Source organism: Ostrea edulis, chromosome 6, assembly GCF_947568905.1.
Source record: "Ostrea edulis chromosome 6, xbOstEdul1.1, whole genome shotgun sequence".
Lineage (NCBI taxonomy): Eukaryota > Metazoa > Mollusca > Bivalvia > Ostreida > Ostreidae > Ostrea > Ostrea edulis.
The window spans coordinates 1067775-1088773 of record NC_079169.1 but is presented as its reverse complement, the minus strand read 5'-3'; the positions used below and the strand labels follow the sequence as shown (position 1 = coordinate 1088773).

General features: G+C 35.7%; 1 protein-coding gene across 1 annotated transcript; it reads left to right on the top strand.

Moving 5' to 3' along the window:
• Positions 1-465: 465 nt before the first annotated feature.
• LOC125674419 (uncharacterized) lies at positions 466-19150 on the top strand. Its single transcript, XM_048911571.2, has 4 exons — positions 466-741; positions 2901-3003; positions 3975-4155; positions 16899-19150. The coding sequence occupies exon 4, from the start codon at positions 16918-16920 to the stop codon at positions 18373-18375; it is 1458 nt and encodes a 485-aa protein (XP_048767528.2). The 5' UTR covers positions 466-741; positions 2901-3003; positions 3975-4155; positions 16899-16917; the 3' UTR covers positions 18376-19150.
• Positions 19151-20999: the final 1849 nt, after the last annotated feature.

Sequence of the window (20999 nt, the reverse complement as noted above, 5' to 3'; positions counted from 1 at the left end):
ACAGATGAAAAATCCACCATCAACGCGTCTCTAATCACGAGGTCTTGCATTGAAAAGAAAGGGTGATTTTTGTCACAAACTGGAGTAACAATTGTTGAAATAATAGTAATATCGAACCCGACCTAAAGATGATCGATCAAGTAGCAGTAGCCGGTTTCTATGTTTTAAGTCATTTAGTCATAAGGGGTGAGATCAAAAGATCGATGTGGGATAAAAAATCTAAATTCAAGTAGTTAGGGGGAGGGAGGGTAAAATCTCCCTTAAGTTTCTGTCATCCGACATCGATTACACTTGTGGAAAAAGACAAATAATAATAATAATACCATATTTATATAGCACCCTTTTCATACACTATGTACGCTCAAAGGTGCTTATGATTGTTGAAAACCACATAATATTACATTTAATGAACATTAAAGTCCAATCACTGATCGGTAAAGAAAAAAATATTGACTAGTTGGAAATCATCATTAATAATGTGGTAAAAAATCAAGACATACCAGCTATTGAAAGTTATTACGTCATGATTTATCTTTACAAATATTGGACACCATTGGAATGAACAGCGACATAGGCATTACAAATCCGATAACGGATATATCGGTACTTCCTAGGCATGTACGCAGAATCTGGGAGGGGAGGGAATACAACCACCATTTTCTAGTATTTATGTATACAAATAGATAATTTATATTTCGTTACAGCACCCCTCCCGACTTTTTATGGCGGCAGAAGTGAATGGTAAGTGTGCATTTTCGAAGTTATGAAGTGAATCAATGTGGTCTTCCCACGATTCAAATAATATGAATTTGGGGAAAATTTTCGGAGGCGATATATGTGATACGTTACTACCACTCTACCATCCTTGAATTTTAAAAGGTGTAAAAAAAAATATACTGACATATAATGGGTCGTATGTCACTACTTAACCGTCCTCCATGTATTTGAAACTCGAACGGTTTTGAATATTAGTCAAAAGAACATAAGGTTTTGTTTGTTTTGATATATTTATTTATTCTTGTCAAGAATTTTATATTGTGAAGACATCTTCTCCGGCTACCCTCCCCTCTCTAAAAAAAACGGTGCTACGTGCTTGTATGTTTCACTCTCTTCCGTAAAACATCCCTCTGCCACACACCAATAACACTGGTTCTTAAATTCGGTATGAAAACCAGCAAGTAAAGTAAATAAACGAAATCACCTGATCGTTAGCTAAACCGGAAGAAAGCATGCCTTAAAAAATCGCCAAATCACGTGACTTAGGTAGATTCTAAACCACAAAATCGGCACGGAATGGAAAAACTCGAAAATCGCCTATTACTGTCAACTAGATGTTGCACTGTATCTATATACAAAATCAAATCAGGTATCTCTCCGTGGGCTCTACTACCCGTTTCAATGTTTTAAATTAATCTTTATATTATAGAACAATTATTGACATTTCCTCGGTCAAGACGATATTTTAAATGAAAAGTAAAGATAACGAACAGTGATCAATCTCATAACTCCTATAAGCAATACAAAATAAAAAGTTGGGCAAACACGGACCCCTTGATATACCACAGGTGGGATAAGGTGCCTAGGAGGACTAAACATCCCCTGTTTACCGGGTACACCCGCCATGAGCCCCATATCTCGATCGGGTAAACGGATTAATCCGTAGTTAAAATCAGTTTGTAAGGAAGGTTGTATTGGCAAACTAGATCGTTATAACGACCATAAAATGTACAAAATGCTGACTTTAAACGAATGTTGAAACCTCTGTAACATCAACTTGTTAGTCAGTAGCCTGCTTCGATTTAAAAACTAGCCACACACAGAACAAGCTCTTGCCTATCGAATCAGTTGAGAGATATAAATAACATATATGCAGGCAATGGAGAAGCTGAAATCATCCCGTTTGTCATAAAATTGAGTTCTTAATATGCCGTTAACATCTATCTTCAATAAAATATCGTAGTATGAAGCAGAAGTGGAAGACAATGTGGTGTCATTTCGAGTTCACAGGGATATATCGAATCGACATATGAATGAAAATCATTATTGTTAATAGATTATACGTCGTCGATACAGGTATATCTAAATGTCGCATTGCGAGTCACAGTAAGAGATTTTTTTCTCACATTATCACCAGTGTGAGATCGACTTTACCCATGTGAGACAGCCATGTGAGATTTTTCTGTCTCACACTGCTGCGACGTCATTTGATTGTGACGTCATATATTTTCTATGATTTACGTTACACGGTGAAGATTTACGTTACACGGTGAAGCAAAAATATTTTGCATTGTTATCTTTAAATTTTAATGTATATAGCTTTCTGTTGGACAACCTTGAGTTTTTTAGTTTACACTTACAGTGTAAACCATTTTCGGATACGCTCTTTCTGCCTATCTAATTAGTTTTTGCATCGAGGTTCAAATGAGGATTTTGATAATTTAGAATTTTCTCAAAGCTCCTAAATTTATGCACTAAACTGTAGGTAAAATGTGAGAAAAATAATCCTTCATTATTAACTCGTGTGGGATAGGGAAATTCCACCTCTGGAACAAGATTCGCAGTCTAGGACTCGGCAAAGCCTCGTCCTAGACTACGAATCTTGTCCCCTCGGTGGAATTTCCCTACACTCGTACTAATGAAGGATTCTATTAGTCTTCTTATGTAGAAGATTTTAAATAAATTCTGCTTCATAAGGATATAAAAACAGGTCAGCTAATAGAAGAGTAGAATTCGTGCCCATGGCGATTAACGTACATTAATCTCCTCGACCTCCGGGAATATCGTTATTTATACTTCTATGGCAGCTAAAGCATCGCATTGATCTACAATAACAATAATTGTATTGCATCTTGTATGTTTACAACACTATATTGGTTCATCTGTATGTCCTTTTCTTTCAGGGTCCGGGTTAGAATAAGTCCTCGGTACCCCTTGCTTGTCGTAACCGAGACCCCGTGTCACAGCAGGTGGGGCACGTTAAAGATCCCTTCCCGTTCAAAGGCTGTAAGCATCGATTGATTGATTGTATCTTGCTTAACGTCTCGCTCGAAAAATTTTCACTCATATGGAGACGTCACCAAGACCGGTGTCGAGCATAGGCCTAAGTTTTGAAGCCCTTAACCGGTATTGATGACGTCTCCATATGAGTGAAAAAGTATCGAGAGGGACGTTAAACAAAATGCAATTAATTCAATCTATTTCCTTTCGTCTTACTGTCATCACCTTGCACTGGGGGTACACCAGAGCATCATATTTATCTGAAAGTTTAATGTGTCAGGACCCTGCTTGTGGTAATCAACTTTTTCCTAATCCCTATAATTATCAAGTATAAAGGAAAAGTATGAAACTACAACTAAAAACCTTATCCATTTTTTCTTTAATGACATTTTCCTTGAAAACTGTCCAAAAATTGTCCTTTCACATGCTCCCTTGAAAAAAAAATTACCGGTGATACATATTTTTTCTCCTTTATAATTGATAAACTTAATATTGTCTTTTTAAAATCATTCTTTAATTTGTATTTAAACTATTGTAGTTTTTTTTTTCTTATTTTAACTTTGATATTACACATTGGAACCCCCCCCACCCCACCCCCACCCCCCCCCCGCCCGCTAAAAATCAAAGACGGTTATCATTTGTTGTTTTTTCATTGATGAAACGTTAGATTATAAGAAAAAGGTAAAAATGTATGATACAAACATAGTAAATATCAAACTCCGTCACTTACATAAAACGTTCGATATATTACAATTGACTTGTAATAATTTCTGCAAGTCGTATGTCTAACGTTAAAAGTAACGGACATCCACCCCCCCCCCCCACCCCCCTTAACAACACGTCTCCCGACTAACACGTGACAAATTCTCATTATTGTCCCACATGACTTTCATCTTTGCTTTAATTCTGACATCCCCGTACTAATACACCACTCGTTGACTATTTAACAAACTACATCAGCTGCATCGATTTCCTAGCGCCTGCAAACTAGCGCTGGTAATGGCAACCACGGGACTCCCAGATCGATACAGGACGCAGAACAATGTGCTCTATGACTGGCCCCTCCAGAGAAGACGTCTTTTGAGCAACAGCTTGGAAATGACATACCGATGCTTCGGAATCTCCAGAACGGCAAACCTATGCAGAACACTTGTACAGGTAATATTCTTTTCTCGTTCATTTCGTTGAGTGCGGGTGCACCTGAGGAGAGTGTTTCCAGGAAATCCCACTCACGTTTAGACTTTTTATCATTATTTTTAAAAGAATGGTAGCTACGTTCTTTTCCCCAGATCAATTTCAAATGAAATTTGTATATTTATTATGTTTTAGTGTCTTTGTACGTACTAGCGGGGTACATAGAGTCGGTTTTAATTGAGTATTGTGTGATGGTTTCTCCCTCCTCTCCTACTTCCTCTATATTTATATGAGGATCTTAATTATTTACTCTTCCAAGTCATGACTGGTCGGTGTGAAATAACCTATATGATATTAGATTATTGATTTATATTAGCGACCATTGGTATCAGATTTGTTTTTGATAATGATCGATAGTAAGAAGGCAGCTGTATTGTTGAAAATTTTGATGTTTAGTGACTATTTAGATGATTTGATATTATGCGATAGAACATTAAATAAAATCATTGGGCAACACACACCGCCTACATGTACATACATGTATTAATGTATAAGTAGATCAAAGAGAATATGTTTACCTCTCTCTCTCTCTCTCTCTCTCTCTCTCTCTCACCATATATACTGTTTTGAAGCTAGGCGCCTAATATTATGCTGATGATTTTACAAGTAAATCGGCATTCTGTAAAAGAATGGAAAATGGAAAAAGACTCCTGGAAATAAATTCTGGATAAAAAGCATGCCAGGATATGTAAGGAAAATACTTGTAAATCAAATTGCAATGCAGATGAGCTTTAATGTGCATAGATCAATACGGAATTTAGTTCAGAACGATTTCACTTAACTATTCAATAAGGGATGCACGTTTAGCTTGACACCCCCCCCCCCCGCGCGAATTAAAATTGCCACTGAAATGGCAGAAAGTATACATATATATAATTCGTATGTTTGAAGGAAATTATCTCTAACAATGTTTGGCATCATTAGGTAAAGTACATGTTTTAGGTTTGTGAACTGCTACATTTTCCACTCCCATTTTGTCAATTAGGGTGAGTAAGGCTCAGGGGAAATAATTGTTCCAAGCTGGAGGCACGCGATTTTTACTTATTTTTGTCACAGTGATCTATGTGCCTAAGTTGATTTGTGCATATAATTTCAGAGCAGAGGTACGCGTTGGTCATCGGAAGTATTGATAAGAATGATAATGAATACTGACATGTTTTAAGATGACATGATCTAAAGAGGTGTGGGGGGGGGGGGGGGGGGGGTGAGAGAAGGCTGTCTATTACGTGTCCATGTAAATTACAGTATTCAATGTTAAATTCATTTTATTGCGTAAGACTTAAACTTCCCATGGTAAGACTTAAACTTACAATGGTAAGCCATTGCGCACGAGTTTTTGATACAATCAGCACAATAATTACAATCAATATTTCATGTTGGAGAATGTACAAAATTCTTTCAAAATTGTTTGTGAAACAGTATGACATTAAAATTTCAATTTCAATTTTTCAGAAATTTTCCTAAATTACAGAGTTCCTTGAACATTATTTCCACGTAATAATTACGTTTTGAATATCTATAATAAAAATATTGTCTTCCTATAAACAGTTTGTTTATAGGAAGACAATGTTTTATCATAGATATTTAAAATATCGAGTGCCTGTGATTTAAACATGGATTGTTTTTCCCAAGAGAATTTATTAACATACCTTACACGTAAATACTTATATCGTGGATATTTAAGACAAAATAAAATAATTCTTCCTCAATTTCGGATCTACACAGTTCATATATTCAGTTTTCGCGTAAAATATCATTATATCGTCTACCCCCTACAGCTAGTTAGATTATATGGTGACGGTATCATCTTTTATAAATGCAAGGAATAGTTTTTAAACGTAAAATTACAGTGTAAAGTGGCCAGTGATGTTCTTAAATAGCATACTTTTAGATGAATCATTGATGACTGCAAGGAGACTCTATACAAAAGTATGAAAGGTGAAGATAACGAACAGAGATCAATCTCATAATTCCTATAAGCAATACAAAATAGACAGTTGTGCAAACACGGACCCCTGGACACACCAGAGGTGGGATCAGGTGCTTAGAAGGAGTACCTTTGTTTTATAATCCAAGATTGACTATAACAACTAATTTACCTTGGTCAGATCAAGTGTATCCTAACCCAATTTCAAATAACTTATCTTTAATATTAGAAACCCAATTTGTAATGTTAGCTATTGGTTGTTCACGTTTTAAAAATATTATTCTCCCAACATGATTCCAAAACACAGTTCATATTTTGTAATAATTCAAACTAGAATTTGAAAATCCGCCATTGTCGTACAATACTCAGGGGACAGTCTGCCTGTTTCAAAATAGGTCATGGACGAATTTGTGGGTTTTTTTAAACATACAAAACATTTTTCGTAAATTCTGAATGCATATTTTGAATACCCTGTGCATCGCTACTGACATGCCATCATGCGTGACAGACAGCGAGAATTTAAACGCAATTGACTAACCATATATCTGAGACAAAATATTGGTTTTCTGCCTTGACTCGCATATTGTTTTTTGTGTTACATCAACATTTCCTTTGTAATTCAATAAAACACCGAGTCACATAACATTTTCTACTTCTACTTCCTCATGGCATGCAACTCGAAATTCAGACATATCGACGATGTTTTATCCATTACTCATTTTCATTCATTGATCGACATTTTCCAGTGAACTCGAAATGACACCACAGTGTCTTTCACTTCTGCTTCATATTTAGATATATTATTGAAGATAGATGTTAACGGCATATTAAGAATTCAACTTATGACGAACGGGATGATTTCAGCTTCTCCATCGTCAGCTTCTCATATTTATGTAGCAATGTTCCATTATCACCTGCATATGTTGTTTATATATCTCAACTGATTCGATAGACAAGAGTTTATTCTGTGTGTGGCAAGGTTATAAATCGAGGCAGGCTACTGACAAGAAAATGTAACACGCTCACAGGAATATTCACGTTGTAATATACATGTATACAATCCTTTTCGTAGTGCATGGAAATAGTTGAACAGGTTTGCTAGTTTTTTAGTATTGTTAATTTTGTAAGGAAGTATATTACTGATTTCTACATTGAAGAATTATGAAATCAAAAAGAAAAACTGGGGTCATAGTGCTTGTTAGTGAGCTACATGTATGTACAGTGTTTGAAAGTTTACCTTTTTGCACTTAAAATTTATGAACAATTATTTACATAAACCCGACACAACATATGTGGGGATCCGAGTTAGAATACTAATAGGTCCCCGGTACCCCATGCTTGTCGTAAGAACCGACTGAATGGGGCAGTCCTTCGGATGAGACTGCAAAGAACGAGACCCCTTGTCACAGCAGGTGTGGCACCAATCGTAACTACACGGCTATTTCCGTAACCGCAAATGAACCTTACTGGTTACGGAAAAGGACGAGCGCGTAATCCGATTGGTGTGGCGCGACAAACTCAAAGGCCGTAAGCGCCGATCATAGGCCTAAATTTTGCAGCCCTTCACCGGGAATGGTGACGTCTTCATCTTGGTGAAAGATTCTAGAGATGGACGTTAAACAATATAAAATCAATCAATCAATCATTTTTTCTGACAATATACATATGGAGATATGAATTTTTTAGTGCTAGTATATTGGAAATAAAGGACATTTTGTACTTGAATACGGAAAATTTCATCACATTGAATTTGAGAGTTCAAAAGAGCATAGTAGGGGTATTATGATTTTTTTAAATTGTACATTAATCACAAAGTCTTACCTTAAAATTTAAGATGGAACTTTAGAATGTAGGAGTTATTGATCAAAATTTTGAATTATTGAAGGAAGGAAACTCCTCTGTATGTGTAAAAGTCATGTCCTACTTGAGCACTTGTTCCGCAATTGATTGGTGAAAATAGTAACCAATGACCTGGTGTGTTTCTAAATAGGGCCATGACATAGAACATATTCCAGGCCAGTACAACGGATGAAATAATCAACACATTTAAGGCGATTCTACAAACAAAGAATAATATTATTACAGGCACGTAGGGACAGGGGAATTTGGCCCCTACTTTCTTTTGACAATTTATCCCTAATTTTTACATGCGAAGTTCAATTTATCAGCTCTCCCCTTTAAGGAAGTAGTAAATGCTTATGGAAATGTAAGTTTGAACCCATGACCTGATAATCAACCGTTATACAAAACGTAAACATCTATACTGGCTACTTAAAGGTACATGTACAGTATATATATATATATATATATACACACACACAAAATTAAGCCATAACGTAAATATCTAATAGAAATTCACGTGCCCACAGCTATGACATTTATAATGTTGTATTTATCTATGTAGTACACAAAGCGATGTATACTGCAGCACCCAGAATAAGGGGGAGGGGGGGCACTTTATTTTAATAGCGTATATTTTCTGTTATTTACATATGCAAGTAAAGATATAATTGGTGACCCTCCCCCTTCACCGTTTAAAAAAAAGTTACGGTGAATGGTTAGAATGTCAAGTAAAATTCTGGAAGTTGTAAATTCAGTTCATGTAAAAAGGGGCACACCCCCACGAATCAAGCGGCACAATGCGCAATGATTTAGTTTTCAGGGGGTTTTGTGTTCTCGTAGTATACCTCTATCCAACGAAAAAAATATATATCCTTAATTTCATTACTGTAGTACAGGGAAAACCGATCTATCAAATGACGTCTATTGCCGAATACGAATAGATCTAGAGTTTTGACTACACGCATTTGGTTATATAGATTAAATGTGAATTATATATGACATTTTGTAATTGGGAAAATGTTTCAAATAATGCATTTTGAAATTGATTGAAATCTTCATAATCGTCCAAATGATCCTGAGCCAGGTCACAACTTTTGAATTAGACCAAAGTCTCCATACTACCTGTATCATGAATTACAAAATTGAATAAACATCTGAGTATTGATGATCTGTTGGATAAAACGAAAACTAAACTCATTCAAATTTAGATCTTTTTGACTAAAAAATCTTTCCGCCACAAAATGTAATCCTTTCCAAACCCTTTCGAAATTGGAATCAACATACAAGTTGTCAACTTGAAAGGTTTAAGTAGTAAATAGATAATATATTTGGAGCAATAGAATAACTATTAAATCATTATCTACACAGTTATATAGGATCCCGCGCCGCAGTTATGCTCAAAAGATGAGGAACTAATCAATCACGAAATTGGGGGGGGGGGGGGGGGGGGGGGGGGGGGGGGGGGGGGGGGAGTCTGTAACCTCAATATTTTACTTGGAATTGTGGGTTGAAAATTTATTTCACTGTTAAAAGACACATTTAGAATAGTGTGCATTTATTAAGTTACATTTTCGTAAAAATTGTTGCTAATCATTTTTGCATATGCAATTTGGAAGTGAACAATAAGCCTACTATGATGACGTCGCTGATTGCTCCAAGTGGAAAATAACACAGTTAATTTTTCCTCGTTCGGAGGATTGACAAGTTATGTCTCAGCTCTTGTGCAAAATACACATATCCAATTTTCATTAACGTCAATTAGTTCGAAAGGTATGAAGCCTGTAGGGTGCCAACTTTACACACTTGTAAAAAAGACACATTATGATATCATCCAAATCAAGTTGATTAAAATCAGATCCTTTGATCCGCTCAAGTAACCCAAACATTGCATCCAAATCTGAATAAAAATGATTTTATAAAAATCATTAGATAATGTTAATATAAGAGGACCCATTATATGGCAATTGGATGGATGTGATAGCATATATTGGAATTTTTCAGAACTCTGTCAAAATACAATCGGTGTTTATATAAACAGTTGATGACTGTACGGATATGGGATATAGCAGGTATGCCGTTTTAGTGTAAATTACTTCCATCCTATCTCTGTTTTTCATATCCAGTGAAAATTTACTTACATGCATTCTGTGTGGGCCTCAGATGACATTTCGCTACCTCAGTGTTTGTTGACATTTCCAACGCCCATTGAATCAATATAACTTATTACGCACCTTTTACTGATATAAGATTTAATTTGTTGATTGAAAAGGGGATTTTTGTTTTGTTTTTAACACTCGGCTATTTGTTCGGCCAGTTTAGGGGGTATCAGCAGGGGTCCGACATTGTAGATAAAAATCATATTCTTAGGTTGAAATACTACAATTTCTCTGTTCGGCTACCTATCATACGGCGTGTTGCCGTCAAACAATGTCCGTACTAATTCAGCATTGTATTACATCTTCATTCAATATTGGTATAGGATTTCATCCCTATATCAAAATGAATACACAATGAACGCGTGACTCACCACTTCTTCTCCCCGCAATAAGCTGGATCGATGTCCTCTGAATCATAGTTCCGTGAGAGAAGAGTATCTCTATACAAATTAAATAGTATTGATTCAGAGATGGTAATTTCCCCTTTTCTGTTGCTTAAGAATACTACGTTCCTTATGACACATCTTATCCCCCCCCCCTTCCTCCAAAATATCTTGCGTTTCCACATAAGAAAATTATCATTTGGATCGCTTTTTTAAAAATATTCATTCTGACAGGTATACACAATGACTATACGTTGCAATATACTTCTTCCGTTAGTTGCGTTATGCCTTGGTGCAGAAATGTAATCCTCAGGGGACGAGTGATGAGGCAGAGCGGAGAACTACAGAAAGAAACTCTAAATTCCCAGCAAAATGTTTTTTGATAACGGTCAATGTGTTGAAGACCACCGCCTCAATATTCTAGTGCGAAAAAATCCCAACATATCATGATACCACTGAAAGTTATACCGAACATGAAAACTTATTTCCCAAATCGCGAATCATTGCTCTTGGATTAGGAGTTCAGACACGAGAGCGGGGTTGTATGGATATTACCGTGAAAATGCATTAATTGTTTGTTAATTTTCTCTCCGTTTCTTTTAATCTAGGAAACAAACTATAAGTATAGTTATATTCAACAGATAGGCATCTACCTTTTGGGAAATTCGTGGACTGTAAGGATTGTGCAGTTACCTGATTATCAAGCACGAGAGCCGTGTAGCGATGATTTGTATGTAAGCCTCTGTCAAAATTGTGGAACTCGTGGCCTCCTGGAACAGGGGTTCAGTTTCTCTGAACATCTTGCACACAAACTGAGTGCCGCATAGTTAGAATATGAACATGAATACCTCTACCCCAGTTGCGAAATTCATAATCCCTTATTGAGTGGTTTCAGCCCCAGGGAGGGGCTCTATGTCTCATAAATTGAAAAAAAACCAAACGCATGCTATCTTTATAAATACTTTTTACGCCAGCATGAATACTTTTTATCAACGTTACATGTACATAGTACCTGTAATGTATGACCGAACAAAATCTTTTAATCCTGAACCAAAATCATTAAATGTCTTTTAAAATTTGCTTCTGAATCTTTTTTCTGAATACTTCTTCGTGATGCCCTACCGAATAAAATATTTATGGTTTAAAACTTTAAACTAAAAATGTAATTTTTGGACAAGTTCTCAATTGAGGGATATTAGTGGCTCACACATGGCGCAACTTTAGCTTACCATGACGATATTTGTTAACATTTCTGAGTTTTTAAAGATACACACTTGTCTCGTTTACATAGAACACTTAATTTATATTTTAATATGTATGGTACTCAGCTAACCGTTCAGACCCATGAGCCTCTTCTTAAAGCCTATTGGAATTGACAACCTGCAGGTTTCATACCCTTATTTACATGGCCAAATTAGGCTGTCATGGATAAAACCCACTACGTCGAGGCGGAAGCTGAATGTTGAGTGGGATTGAATATATTGTGTTATCGAGATCGCGTTAGAAATGGATTCTCGGTAATTACATGTAAACGGTATTTCATTTAATTATTTTATGAAACGTTCATGTGATTATTTCTCGTTGGTGAAATAAAAGACCCATGGGCCACATCGCTCACCTGAGTCACTTTGGCCCTGTAGGTTTTGTGTGTAATCAATTCTTCAATTGAGACCGGCTACTGATAAATAAGTTGATTTTACAGGGATTTCAAAGATCTCGTTTAAAGACAGCATTTCGCATTTAACTTCTACGATCGCAATACAAGCTGTTATAGAGTCGATGTGTAATATATCATTTGTTAGAACGTTCTATACATCCTGATTTAAATTACGGATTACTTCGTTTACCCGATCAAGATATAGGGGTCGCGGCGGTTATGACTGGTCAACATGTCATGCCTACCCTTCCTAGGCACCGATATGTCCAGGGGTCCCCGTCTGTCCTTCTTGTGCTTTTGTATTCCTTATGGGATTTATGAGATCGATCACTGTTGTTTTTACTTGGTTATCTGTACTGGAAAATATAGAACATGATTTAATGCCAATTTCCTACAGAATGCCTATAATATTGCTAATTTACAAAATAGCAAAATGTATTGAAGAAATATAGTCCGATACCAATAAGCCGTACAAATGCAAATTCTAACATTGTTTGCGCAAGTTTCAGCAAACAATTGCAAAAATGCTGTAAACATAATTATGACGTGAACAAAGCGCGCACATACACTGTACATATTTTAAAAAGAAATAATATCTACAAATGTAGAAGAGAATGCATGAATAATATTATATAATTTTGAAAAATGATAAAGGTGTCATTTTACTCTTTGATTTTGAAAGAAAGAAAAAGTCATTCTGTTAAATACAATTTCATGTATAAAGTGCTGTAAAATTAATTTGGTAATAATTTTGTCAAAATGATTTAAAACGCTTTGACATAAACCTGTAATTAAAATCAATGGATCACTCCCAAAATCATGTTTCACACAGAAAGGCATATAGTCAAGGGTGTCCTGTTTCAGCGCTTCTTTTTATTTTTGTCATAGAAATACTAGCAATCCAAATTAGAAATGATGATGCTGTACACATTTAACTTTTACTGGAAATGGAAAAACAAATATGGAAATTGTACAACATACAGATTAGATCTATTGCACAATTTAATTTGTTAAGCGAACCAAAGTCACTGCGAAAGCTCTGGAGATCATTACGTAATTGTAGTAACGTTTAAATTCCCAAATTGAAATTAAATAATGACTGGTTCGTCTGTCAATACCTTCTCTGACTGTCGTTGGAATCATGGGGTTAAAGATTGCCAAAGATTGAGTATTTAATTTTTTTGAGTACGTAGGCAACATTGACATTTGCAATTCAAAGTGAAAGATAATTTATAGTGTAGTAAATAATCGTCTATCTCCATACGTTGTTTTAAATACATACCGACCGTGTGCATGTCGATAGTTACTTAAGTTTCCAAATGAATTTGAATGAGAGATTGTTGACAAGCGGGTACGGCAGTCTTAAAAAATACGTAACATTATACGTAAGTAATTAGTGTTGATAACAATTTTCTTAGTGTGTATGGCGATGGATCGAATCTCGTAAACACGAATACAACAATTATATATGGGCGGCATGCGACCAATATAGTTATGCAATTAAGTAATTAACAAAACACCGTTATATTCACGTGAACGATCTATCCCGTGGGGATTCAGGTTAGAGTAGGTCATCAGAACCCTTGCTTGTTGTAAGAAGCGACTAAATGGGGTGGTCCTTCAGATGAGACCTCAAAAACCGACAGAGTGTTGCCTGTTGTCTAATTCTTATGTTCATAATAAAATACTGTTTAAAAAACGAAGGTCCTGTGTCACAGCAGGTGTGGCACGGTAAAAATTACTCCCTGCCCAAAGACCGCAATCGCCAAACATTAGCCTAAATTTTTTAACCCTTCGTCGGCAATGGTGACGTCTCCATGAAAGGTGAAGATAACGAACAGTGATCAATCTCATAACTCCTACAATCAATACAAAATAAAGAGTTGAGCAAACACGGACCCCTAGACACACCAGACTGGCAGAGGTGAGATCAGGTGCCTAGGAGGAGTAAGCATGCCCTGTGATTGAAAAATTCTCGACAGAGACGTTAAACAATATTCAATCAATTGAGATTCTTTCTTTCTCTTACTGAATAGTTTGCTGGAGAAGCCGATACAGGGACTGTCTGTATTTCCCTTTCACCTTAGATAATTATTTTTTGCATTAAAAGGGATAAGGTATTTATTAGTCGTATGGAAATACGAGGCTGGTCGAGTCGCAAAGACCTTTAAATATTTGAACTTCACACATTATATTCATTAGTATGGAGATACAATGTAGGTTAAATGATTATTTTTGCAATGAATTGAATTAATGTTGAAATAGGGAATAGTTCTGACAATGATTCCCCGTATCACATCAATCAATAGAATTTCACGAATGAAAAATGGAATTCGTAAGAAACTATACCCCGAATTTAGATGGATGTCTGAAATATGATTTCAGCAGGAAATCGGACCATGTGATAGACTAGCTGAAGATCTGCAGCTCTCTGAGAAAATACTGGGACTTACCAGAGTGCCACAGATCCATAAAAAAAAAATCCTGCTATTTAAGGCGCAGAAGAGTCTACGCATGGATGATGCCTCATATCGTTGAATTCTAAAAAATTTAAACCCCCCCCATTCCTTGCACTATTCCCACTATACTTGTGTTCAAACTTACCTTTAAACATTTATGAGACCCGAAAGAATCACAGCTTTAAATGATTTCATTTGTGGACGTCGCCATGTTACGTAGGTACATGCTGCTACTCAAACTGAACTCAGTACATTTCCATACTCATATTCTTTTTGAAACAATAATGTCTCTGTGAAGTAATATTCCTATAAATCTTTTAATTAAATATTTTGGATGAAATCATCCCAGTTTGGTTAAAACAACTGTGTAAATGAGTTTAAATATCACGACTTTCATTAATCTGGTCCCCATTCCCGCCACTCTGTTTTTACACTGGAGTGTAAGAGACCAGACTAGGCTTCCATAAAATTTCCAATACTCAAGTGGTTATTTTACATCTATATGAACTATAGATTTTCATTATTCGTGTTTATGATATTGTATTGGATAGTATGAGTAGATACAAATGGCAACGCAATTCGATTTAACTTGCTACCTAACATGGCTACGTCAACAAACAAAATCATTCGAAGCTGTGAGTTTTCGGGTCGCGTATGCTTGAAGGTAAGTTTTGACACAAGAAAAGTAGGAAAATATGTAAGATTTTTTTTAATGGATTGTATACAGTATTGTTTAACGTTACTTTTCACTCATATGGAGACGTCACAATTTCCGGTCAAGGGCTGGAAAGTTTAGACCTATGTTTGGCGCTTACGGTCTTTAAGATTTACAAGCCTCAAATCCCGAGGAGGTAGCGGCCAGGTGTTGTTGCTAAAATATTCATTAAAATGTTCTTATACATATAAATCCCTTGAATAAAATCTGTCCACTGAAAATAAAATTCACAGACAATGCCAAAACACCTGGTTATTTTATTTGATCGTCGCCACTTTGAAATAAAACCCCTTTAAGTTGAGCTGTTTACTAAAGGGGTTGCGAACACGGCCCTCTTATCTTTGAACATCAAAGAACTCAGGTTCCAGCTTTATATATTAATCATATGTACTAAAAACCTGTAAAATGCAATTAGACCACGTAAAAACGTATAAAGACACAAACATTGACAATACGGACATTTTATATTTACTGCAATCTAAACATCAATAAACATTTCTTACCGAGACACCCTCGAGAAATAAAATGCTTACGCTTTGCCTTATTCAGGGCTAGATTGAGAGTGCTTGGACAGGAATCGTGTGGCGGGGGAAATGCTACTAGTCACATGTCTGTTATTTGATTGGTCATTGTCTTCTCATTCATACGTCACTACGTCACACGCACACACTCACTATTTACATTGGTTACAATCATATCCCAACCAATTTTGATTTATTTTTCTCAGGTATGAATGTAATGATTAAGACATTTCCTGTCAAAATACTGTGAAGAATAATCCCGTTAGATATTATCGTCAATTTTTTAGTTGTCGTACACGTCCTTCTCTCAATTCAAGGGACCTCCGTGGCGAAGTGGTTAGAGCATCGCGCTCAAAATCACACGGCCTCTCACCTCTGATCGGCGCGGGTTCGAATCCTAGCACTCGCGCCGGTAAGTGAGAAAGTTTCCCAGTTTACTTTCGTAAGGTCGGTGGTGTCTTCCCAGGTACATTGTATCTGGGTTCTCTCTTCCACCAATAAAAACTGGGTGCCACCAGATAACTGAAAAATTGTTTGTTGAGTATGGAGGAAAACAGCGAAACAATCCTCTCAATTCACATTGTAGTATACCGTGTTCTCAAAAATGGTGACGATTGAGTTGAATAATCGAGTGATTGACGCAGTGTCAACGAAACCGATAACATGGAATGCACATGAGTTGTGATTGTTATCTTTTATGAACAGATGTCACCCATGGAATTCAGATGTAACTGCATCTCTGTCTGGTACATCTCACCAAGTCTCGACAGATTCACTGAGAGTTGTAAACCATGTTGATTTTAGTATACGATGCGGTGGACATGAAAATGGCTGATAAAATGATTTTCATTAGATTGGGATTTTACATACAATTGGTAAAATGTTTGAAAAGTGCTATAAATAATTATAATTTACAAAGAAGTAGAACTTCATGATAGATGAGTTATGTGTAGTTGGAGGTGGTTTATTATGTACAAATTGTAGTATGGCTTCTTGATTGACCTACTTTAAATCTTTACAATTTCGTGTTGTTTTCTTATTTTGCAGGACGAGATTAAATCGAATTATGAAGATACGACAGCTTATTCCAAGTAACATCTTCTACAAGTCCAAAAATAAAAAGAAGAAAACTTCTTATAAAAACAAAGTCACTGCAAAGGATACAAACTGTATTACAGCCCATTCTAAGCATACAGACATTTCTAATAATTCACGTGAAAATAGCATTTCAAATTTAGTAGACATAGATTCAGATTTGGATACGTTATTTCAAACCCTTCGGTCGAGAGCAAACCGAGTGCACGCAACACAACAGACGTCGGATACTGACATTGATGTTGTTTGTGAAAGAATAGGACAATTCAACAATTTTGAGACTGACAATGATTTATCAGAATCAGAGGTAGTTAATGAAGGAATAGGACAGTTCAACAGTTTGAAACCCAGAACTAGAATTCGAACAAACCCCTGGATTCAACTTCCGGTCGTCGGCGTATCATCTGAACTGTGTATCACTCAGTCAGAACTTGAGCACACAGAAGTTCTTACATGTACGGAAGGATTCAGAGATAGGGCTGACTATAGTGTCTTACAAAGTTTTGTGCAAAATATTTCGGAGGGGAACGGAATTTGTGAAGTTAAAACATTTGGCAATGATTTTGATTTAATTTCTGAGACACTAACAAGTCAAAATATCAATGTGGATGCCCGTTATCGGTGGTCAATAATTTCCGAAGGAGACATTTCAATTGACTGGGAATCTCAAGCATTTAGTGATTCATATAGTAAAGAAAGAAGCAATCGCATTATCACGTACAACGCACAATACGAAAATGACCTTGACCTAGTTTTAGAGCAAGGTATGTCTGAGAGAGACTACCCAAGAGTATCGATTGAGGACCTGTTGGAAGAATTCGTGCCCGATTCAGAATACGGTATTGACAAAGATGACATCGGAATGACCAATTTTGAGGATAGTTTAGATAATTCTAGCATTACCGATATTGATGACATAGATGAGGGAATGATGCAAGAATCGTTGGATGCGGGATACGCAAGTCTAACACGTGATAGTACGCTCAGTACAGACGAAGAGGAGAGAAAAGATTCTCGATCAACAGATTCTTCTTTGAAAGATTTAACAACTCCAGAAGAACAGGAAACAATGGAGAAGGTGAATTGCACAATAGAAACGACCCCTAGCGGAAGAAGTCTTCCAGAAGTAAAACAGAGTCTTGAAGAGAAGATCAACCAGCTTAAACTGGAAAAAATGGTCGTTGAAAATAAAATCAGAGAGGCAAAGGAAGAGGAAAGAGCCCGGATAGAACAGCAGAGGCGCCTACAGGGAAAATATCCAGCAGAAAGAAAATTATCGCTGTTCAAAACTTTGATTAATCTTAAACAGAGACTGGAAAATCAGACTCTAAGGATACAGAGAAGCTATTCTGCTGTCCTAACAATGCAGAAGAATTTCTCTCGCCCGAAACCTACATTCCTCTGTGTTCCCACGCATATCACAATGTAAGCAATGTGTAAAGATGATATCACAATGTAAACAATATGTAAAGATGATATCACAATGTGTAAAGCTGATATCACAAAGTGTAAAGATGATATCACAATGTAAACAATATGTAAAGATGATATCACAATGTAAACAATGTGTAAAGATGATATCACAATGTAAACAATATGTAAAGATGATATCACAATGTGTAAAGCTGATATCACAAAGTGTAAAGATGATATCACAATGTAAACAATATGTAAAGATGATATCACAATGTAAGCAATTTGTAAAGATGATATGACAATGTAAACAATATGTAAAGATGATGTCACAATGTGTAAAGCTGATATCACAAAGTGTAAAGATGATATCACAATGTAAACAATGTGTAAATATGATATCACAATGTGTAAAGCTGATATCACAATGTGTAAAGCTGATATCACAATGTGTAAAGCTGATATCACAATGTGTAAAGATGATATCACAATGTAAACAATGTGTAAAGATGATATTCTCCTTTTTCTTCTTATCTCTCTGTGCTTATATCAGGAGAGTATACTTTGTTGTATAGATTTATTGTTAATGAAGGAGTTGAATCAGTTGTTGTAATTGGTGTTGTAATTACAAATCTACCGAAGAATTGTACACTAAACAAAAGACGCATAATGAATCACACACCCGCATAAGATGCATGATCAGTTTTCCGGAAGCTATTTGTGCTGTATTTTGATATGTTTTCATGTTGTTTTGTGATGAATGAAGTATATAAAAAAATATTTGAAATTTTTATAGTGTTTGATTATTGTTCTACATTATGCGCAACATTGAAGAAAAAAATGCTGCATCACTTTATTTTCCTATTATCTTTATTTTTTCTTCTCTGTATTATTGTGGTTTTTCTCTCATGCTTCTAAAAATATTAACATAATCGTATTGAGCCTGGGTTTCGAAATGAGACAGGCTATTGAGGAACAAGTTGATGTTGCAGGGGTTTTCAACAGTCTCGTTTAAAGTCAGCATTTCGTAAATCATATGGTCGTTATAATGATCTAGTTTGCCAGCCAATACAACCTACATGTACACTACCAGCCATAAATAAGTATACAAATAAGCGTTGTTTTTTTTTTTGTTTTTTTTTTGTTTTTTTTTTTAAATATTTTTTACACATTTTTGTATGAAATATATTCAATATAATGAAAGAACGCTGAATTCACTGTATATGACTTTCAATTCATCTCAGCAAAATAATCAGTTAAGATACAATTTCAGTATTTGTGAAACAATAATGCACATTCAATAGTTTTCTCATATGTCGATTCGATATATCCCTGTGAATTCGAAATAAAAGACATCACAGAATCGTCCACTTCTGCTTCATACTTAGATATTTTATTGAAAATAGATATTAACAGCAAAGTAACAACTCAAAATTATGATAAACGGGATGATCTCTACTTCTCCATCGTCAACTTCCTATATTTATGAAGCAATATTCCATTATCACCTGCATATGGTGTTTATATCTCCCAACTGATTCGATACGCAAGAGCTTGTTCTGCGTATGGTCACTTTTTAAATCGAAACAGGCTACTGACAAACAAGTTGATGGTGCAGGGATTACAACAGTCTCGTTTAAAAGCAGGATTTTGCAAATTCACGGGGATATATCGAATTGACATATGACTGAAAATTATTATTGTTAAACTATAATACGGCGTCGATATATCTAAATGACGAATTGAAGGCCACAGCAAGATATTTTTTCTTCTCACGTAGAAGTTTTTGAATAAATTCTGCTTTATGTGAATATAAAAACAGGTCAGCTAACAAAGGAGCACAATTCGTACCCATGGCAATTCCAACAGACTGTTGGAAGACCGGATCACAAAAGATCACGAAGATATTGTCAATGAGGAACTCTAGCATTTTTATTTTTATTTCAACTTCAGAGTAATGGTCGTGTAAAGTGTTGAAAACTCGTACGCTTTGATGTTGTTGATTTGAGAAAACTTTTGCGATTTCAATTTTACTAAAAGTTCTTTAGAATTTTTTAGAATCCACATTTGATGTACACCACTTCTGGCATATATAGTAGCACAGTAAGATTGAAGTTTCTCCTTCACAGCTGTTAATATTTTCGTGAGGAGCAAAGATAGGGGCTTGATAGAGCAATTGCTTGATCCAGCAACGTATCTTTGTTTGTAAGGGTTTTTATGCAGTTTAGAAATCCAGTATAGATACGGTAACTCATATTCATCAGACCCATTGAATGGGATATTAAATGTGTCTAAAACTGAAGTATGGTATTGAAGAATTTCCTCTTTTAGTTGACGTATAAGTACCATAATGGAATTAATGCCAAAGTCGAATAAAATACAGTTGTAATAATGAGCCTTACGAACAAAGACAATGAGGTTACAATCTTTGTCAGCTGGAACCAAACCATATTCCTCATGTAAAACTTATACGGTACCAATTTTGATGCACCAGATGCACATTTCGACAAATGATGTCTCTTCAGTGATGCTCAACCGAAATGTTTGAAATCCGAAAGTACTTAGTGATTTGAGGTCCTCATTTTCAACTACATGTATATCAACATCACTAGTAATGACATATCCAGCTGGACTATAGTT

Coding starts and splice junctions, on each gene's coding strand:
- LOC125674419 (XM_048911571.2), top strand. CDS start 16,918: ATGAAGATACGACAGCTTATTCCAAGTAACATCTTCTACAAGTCCAAA.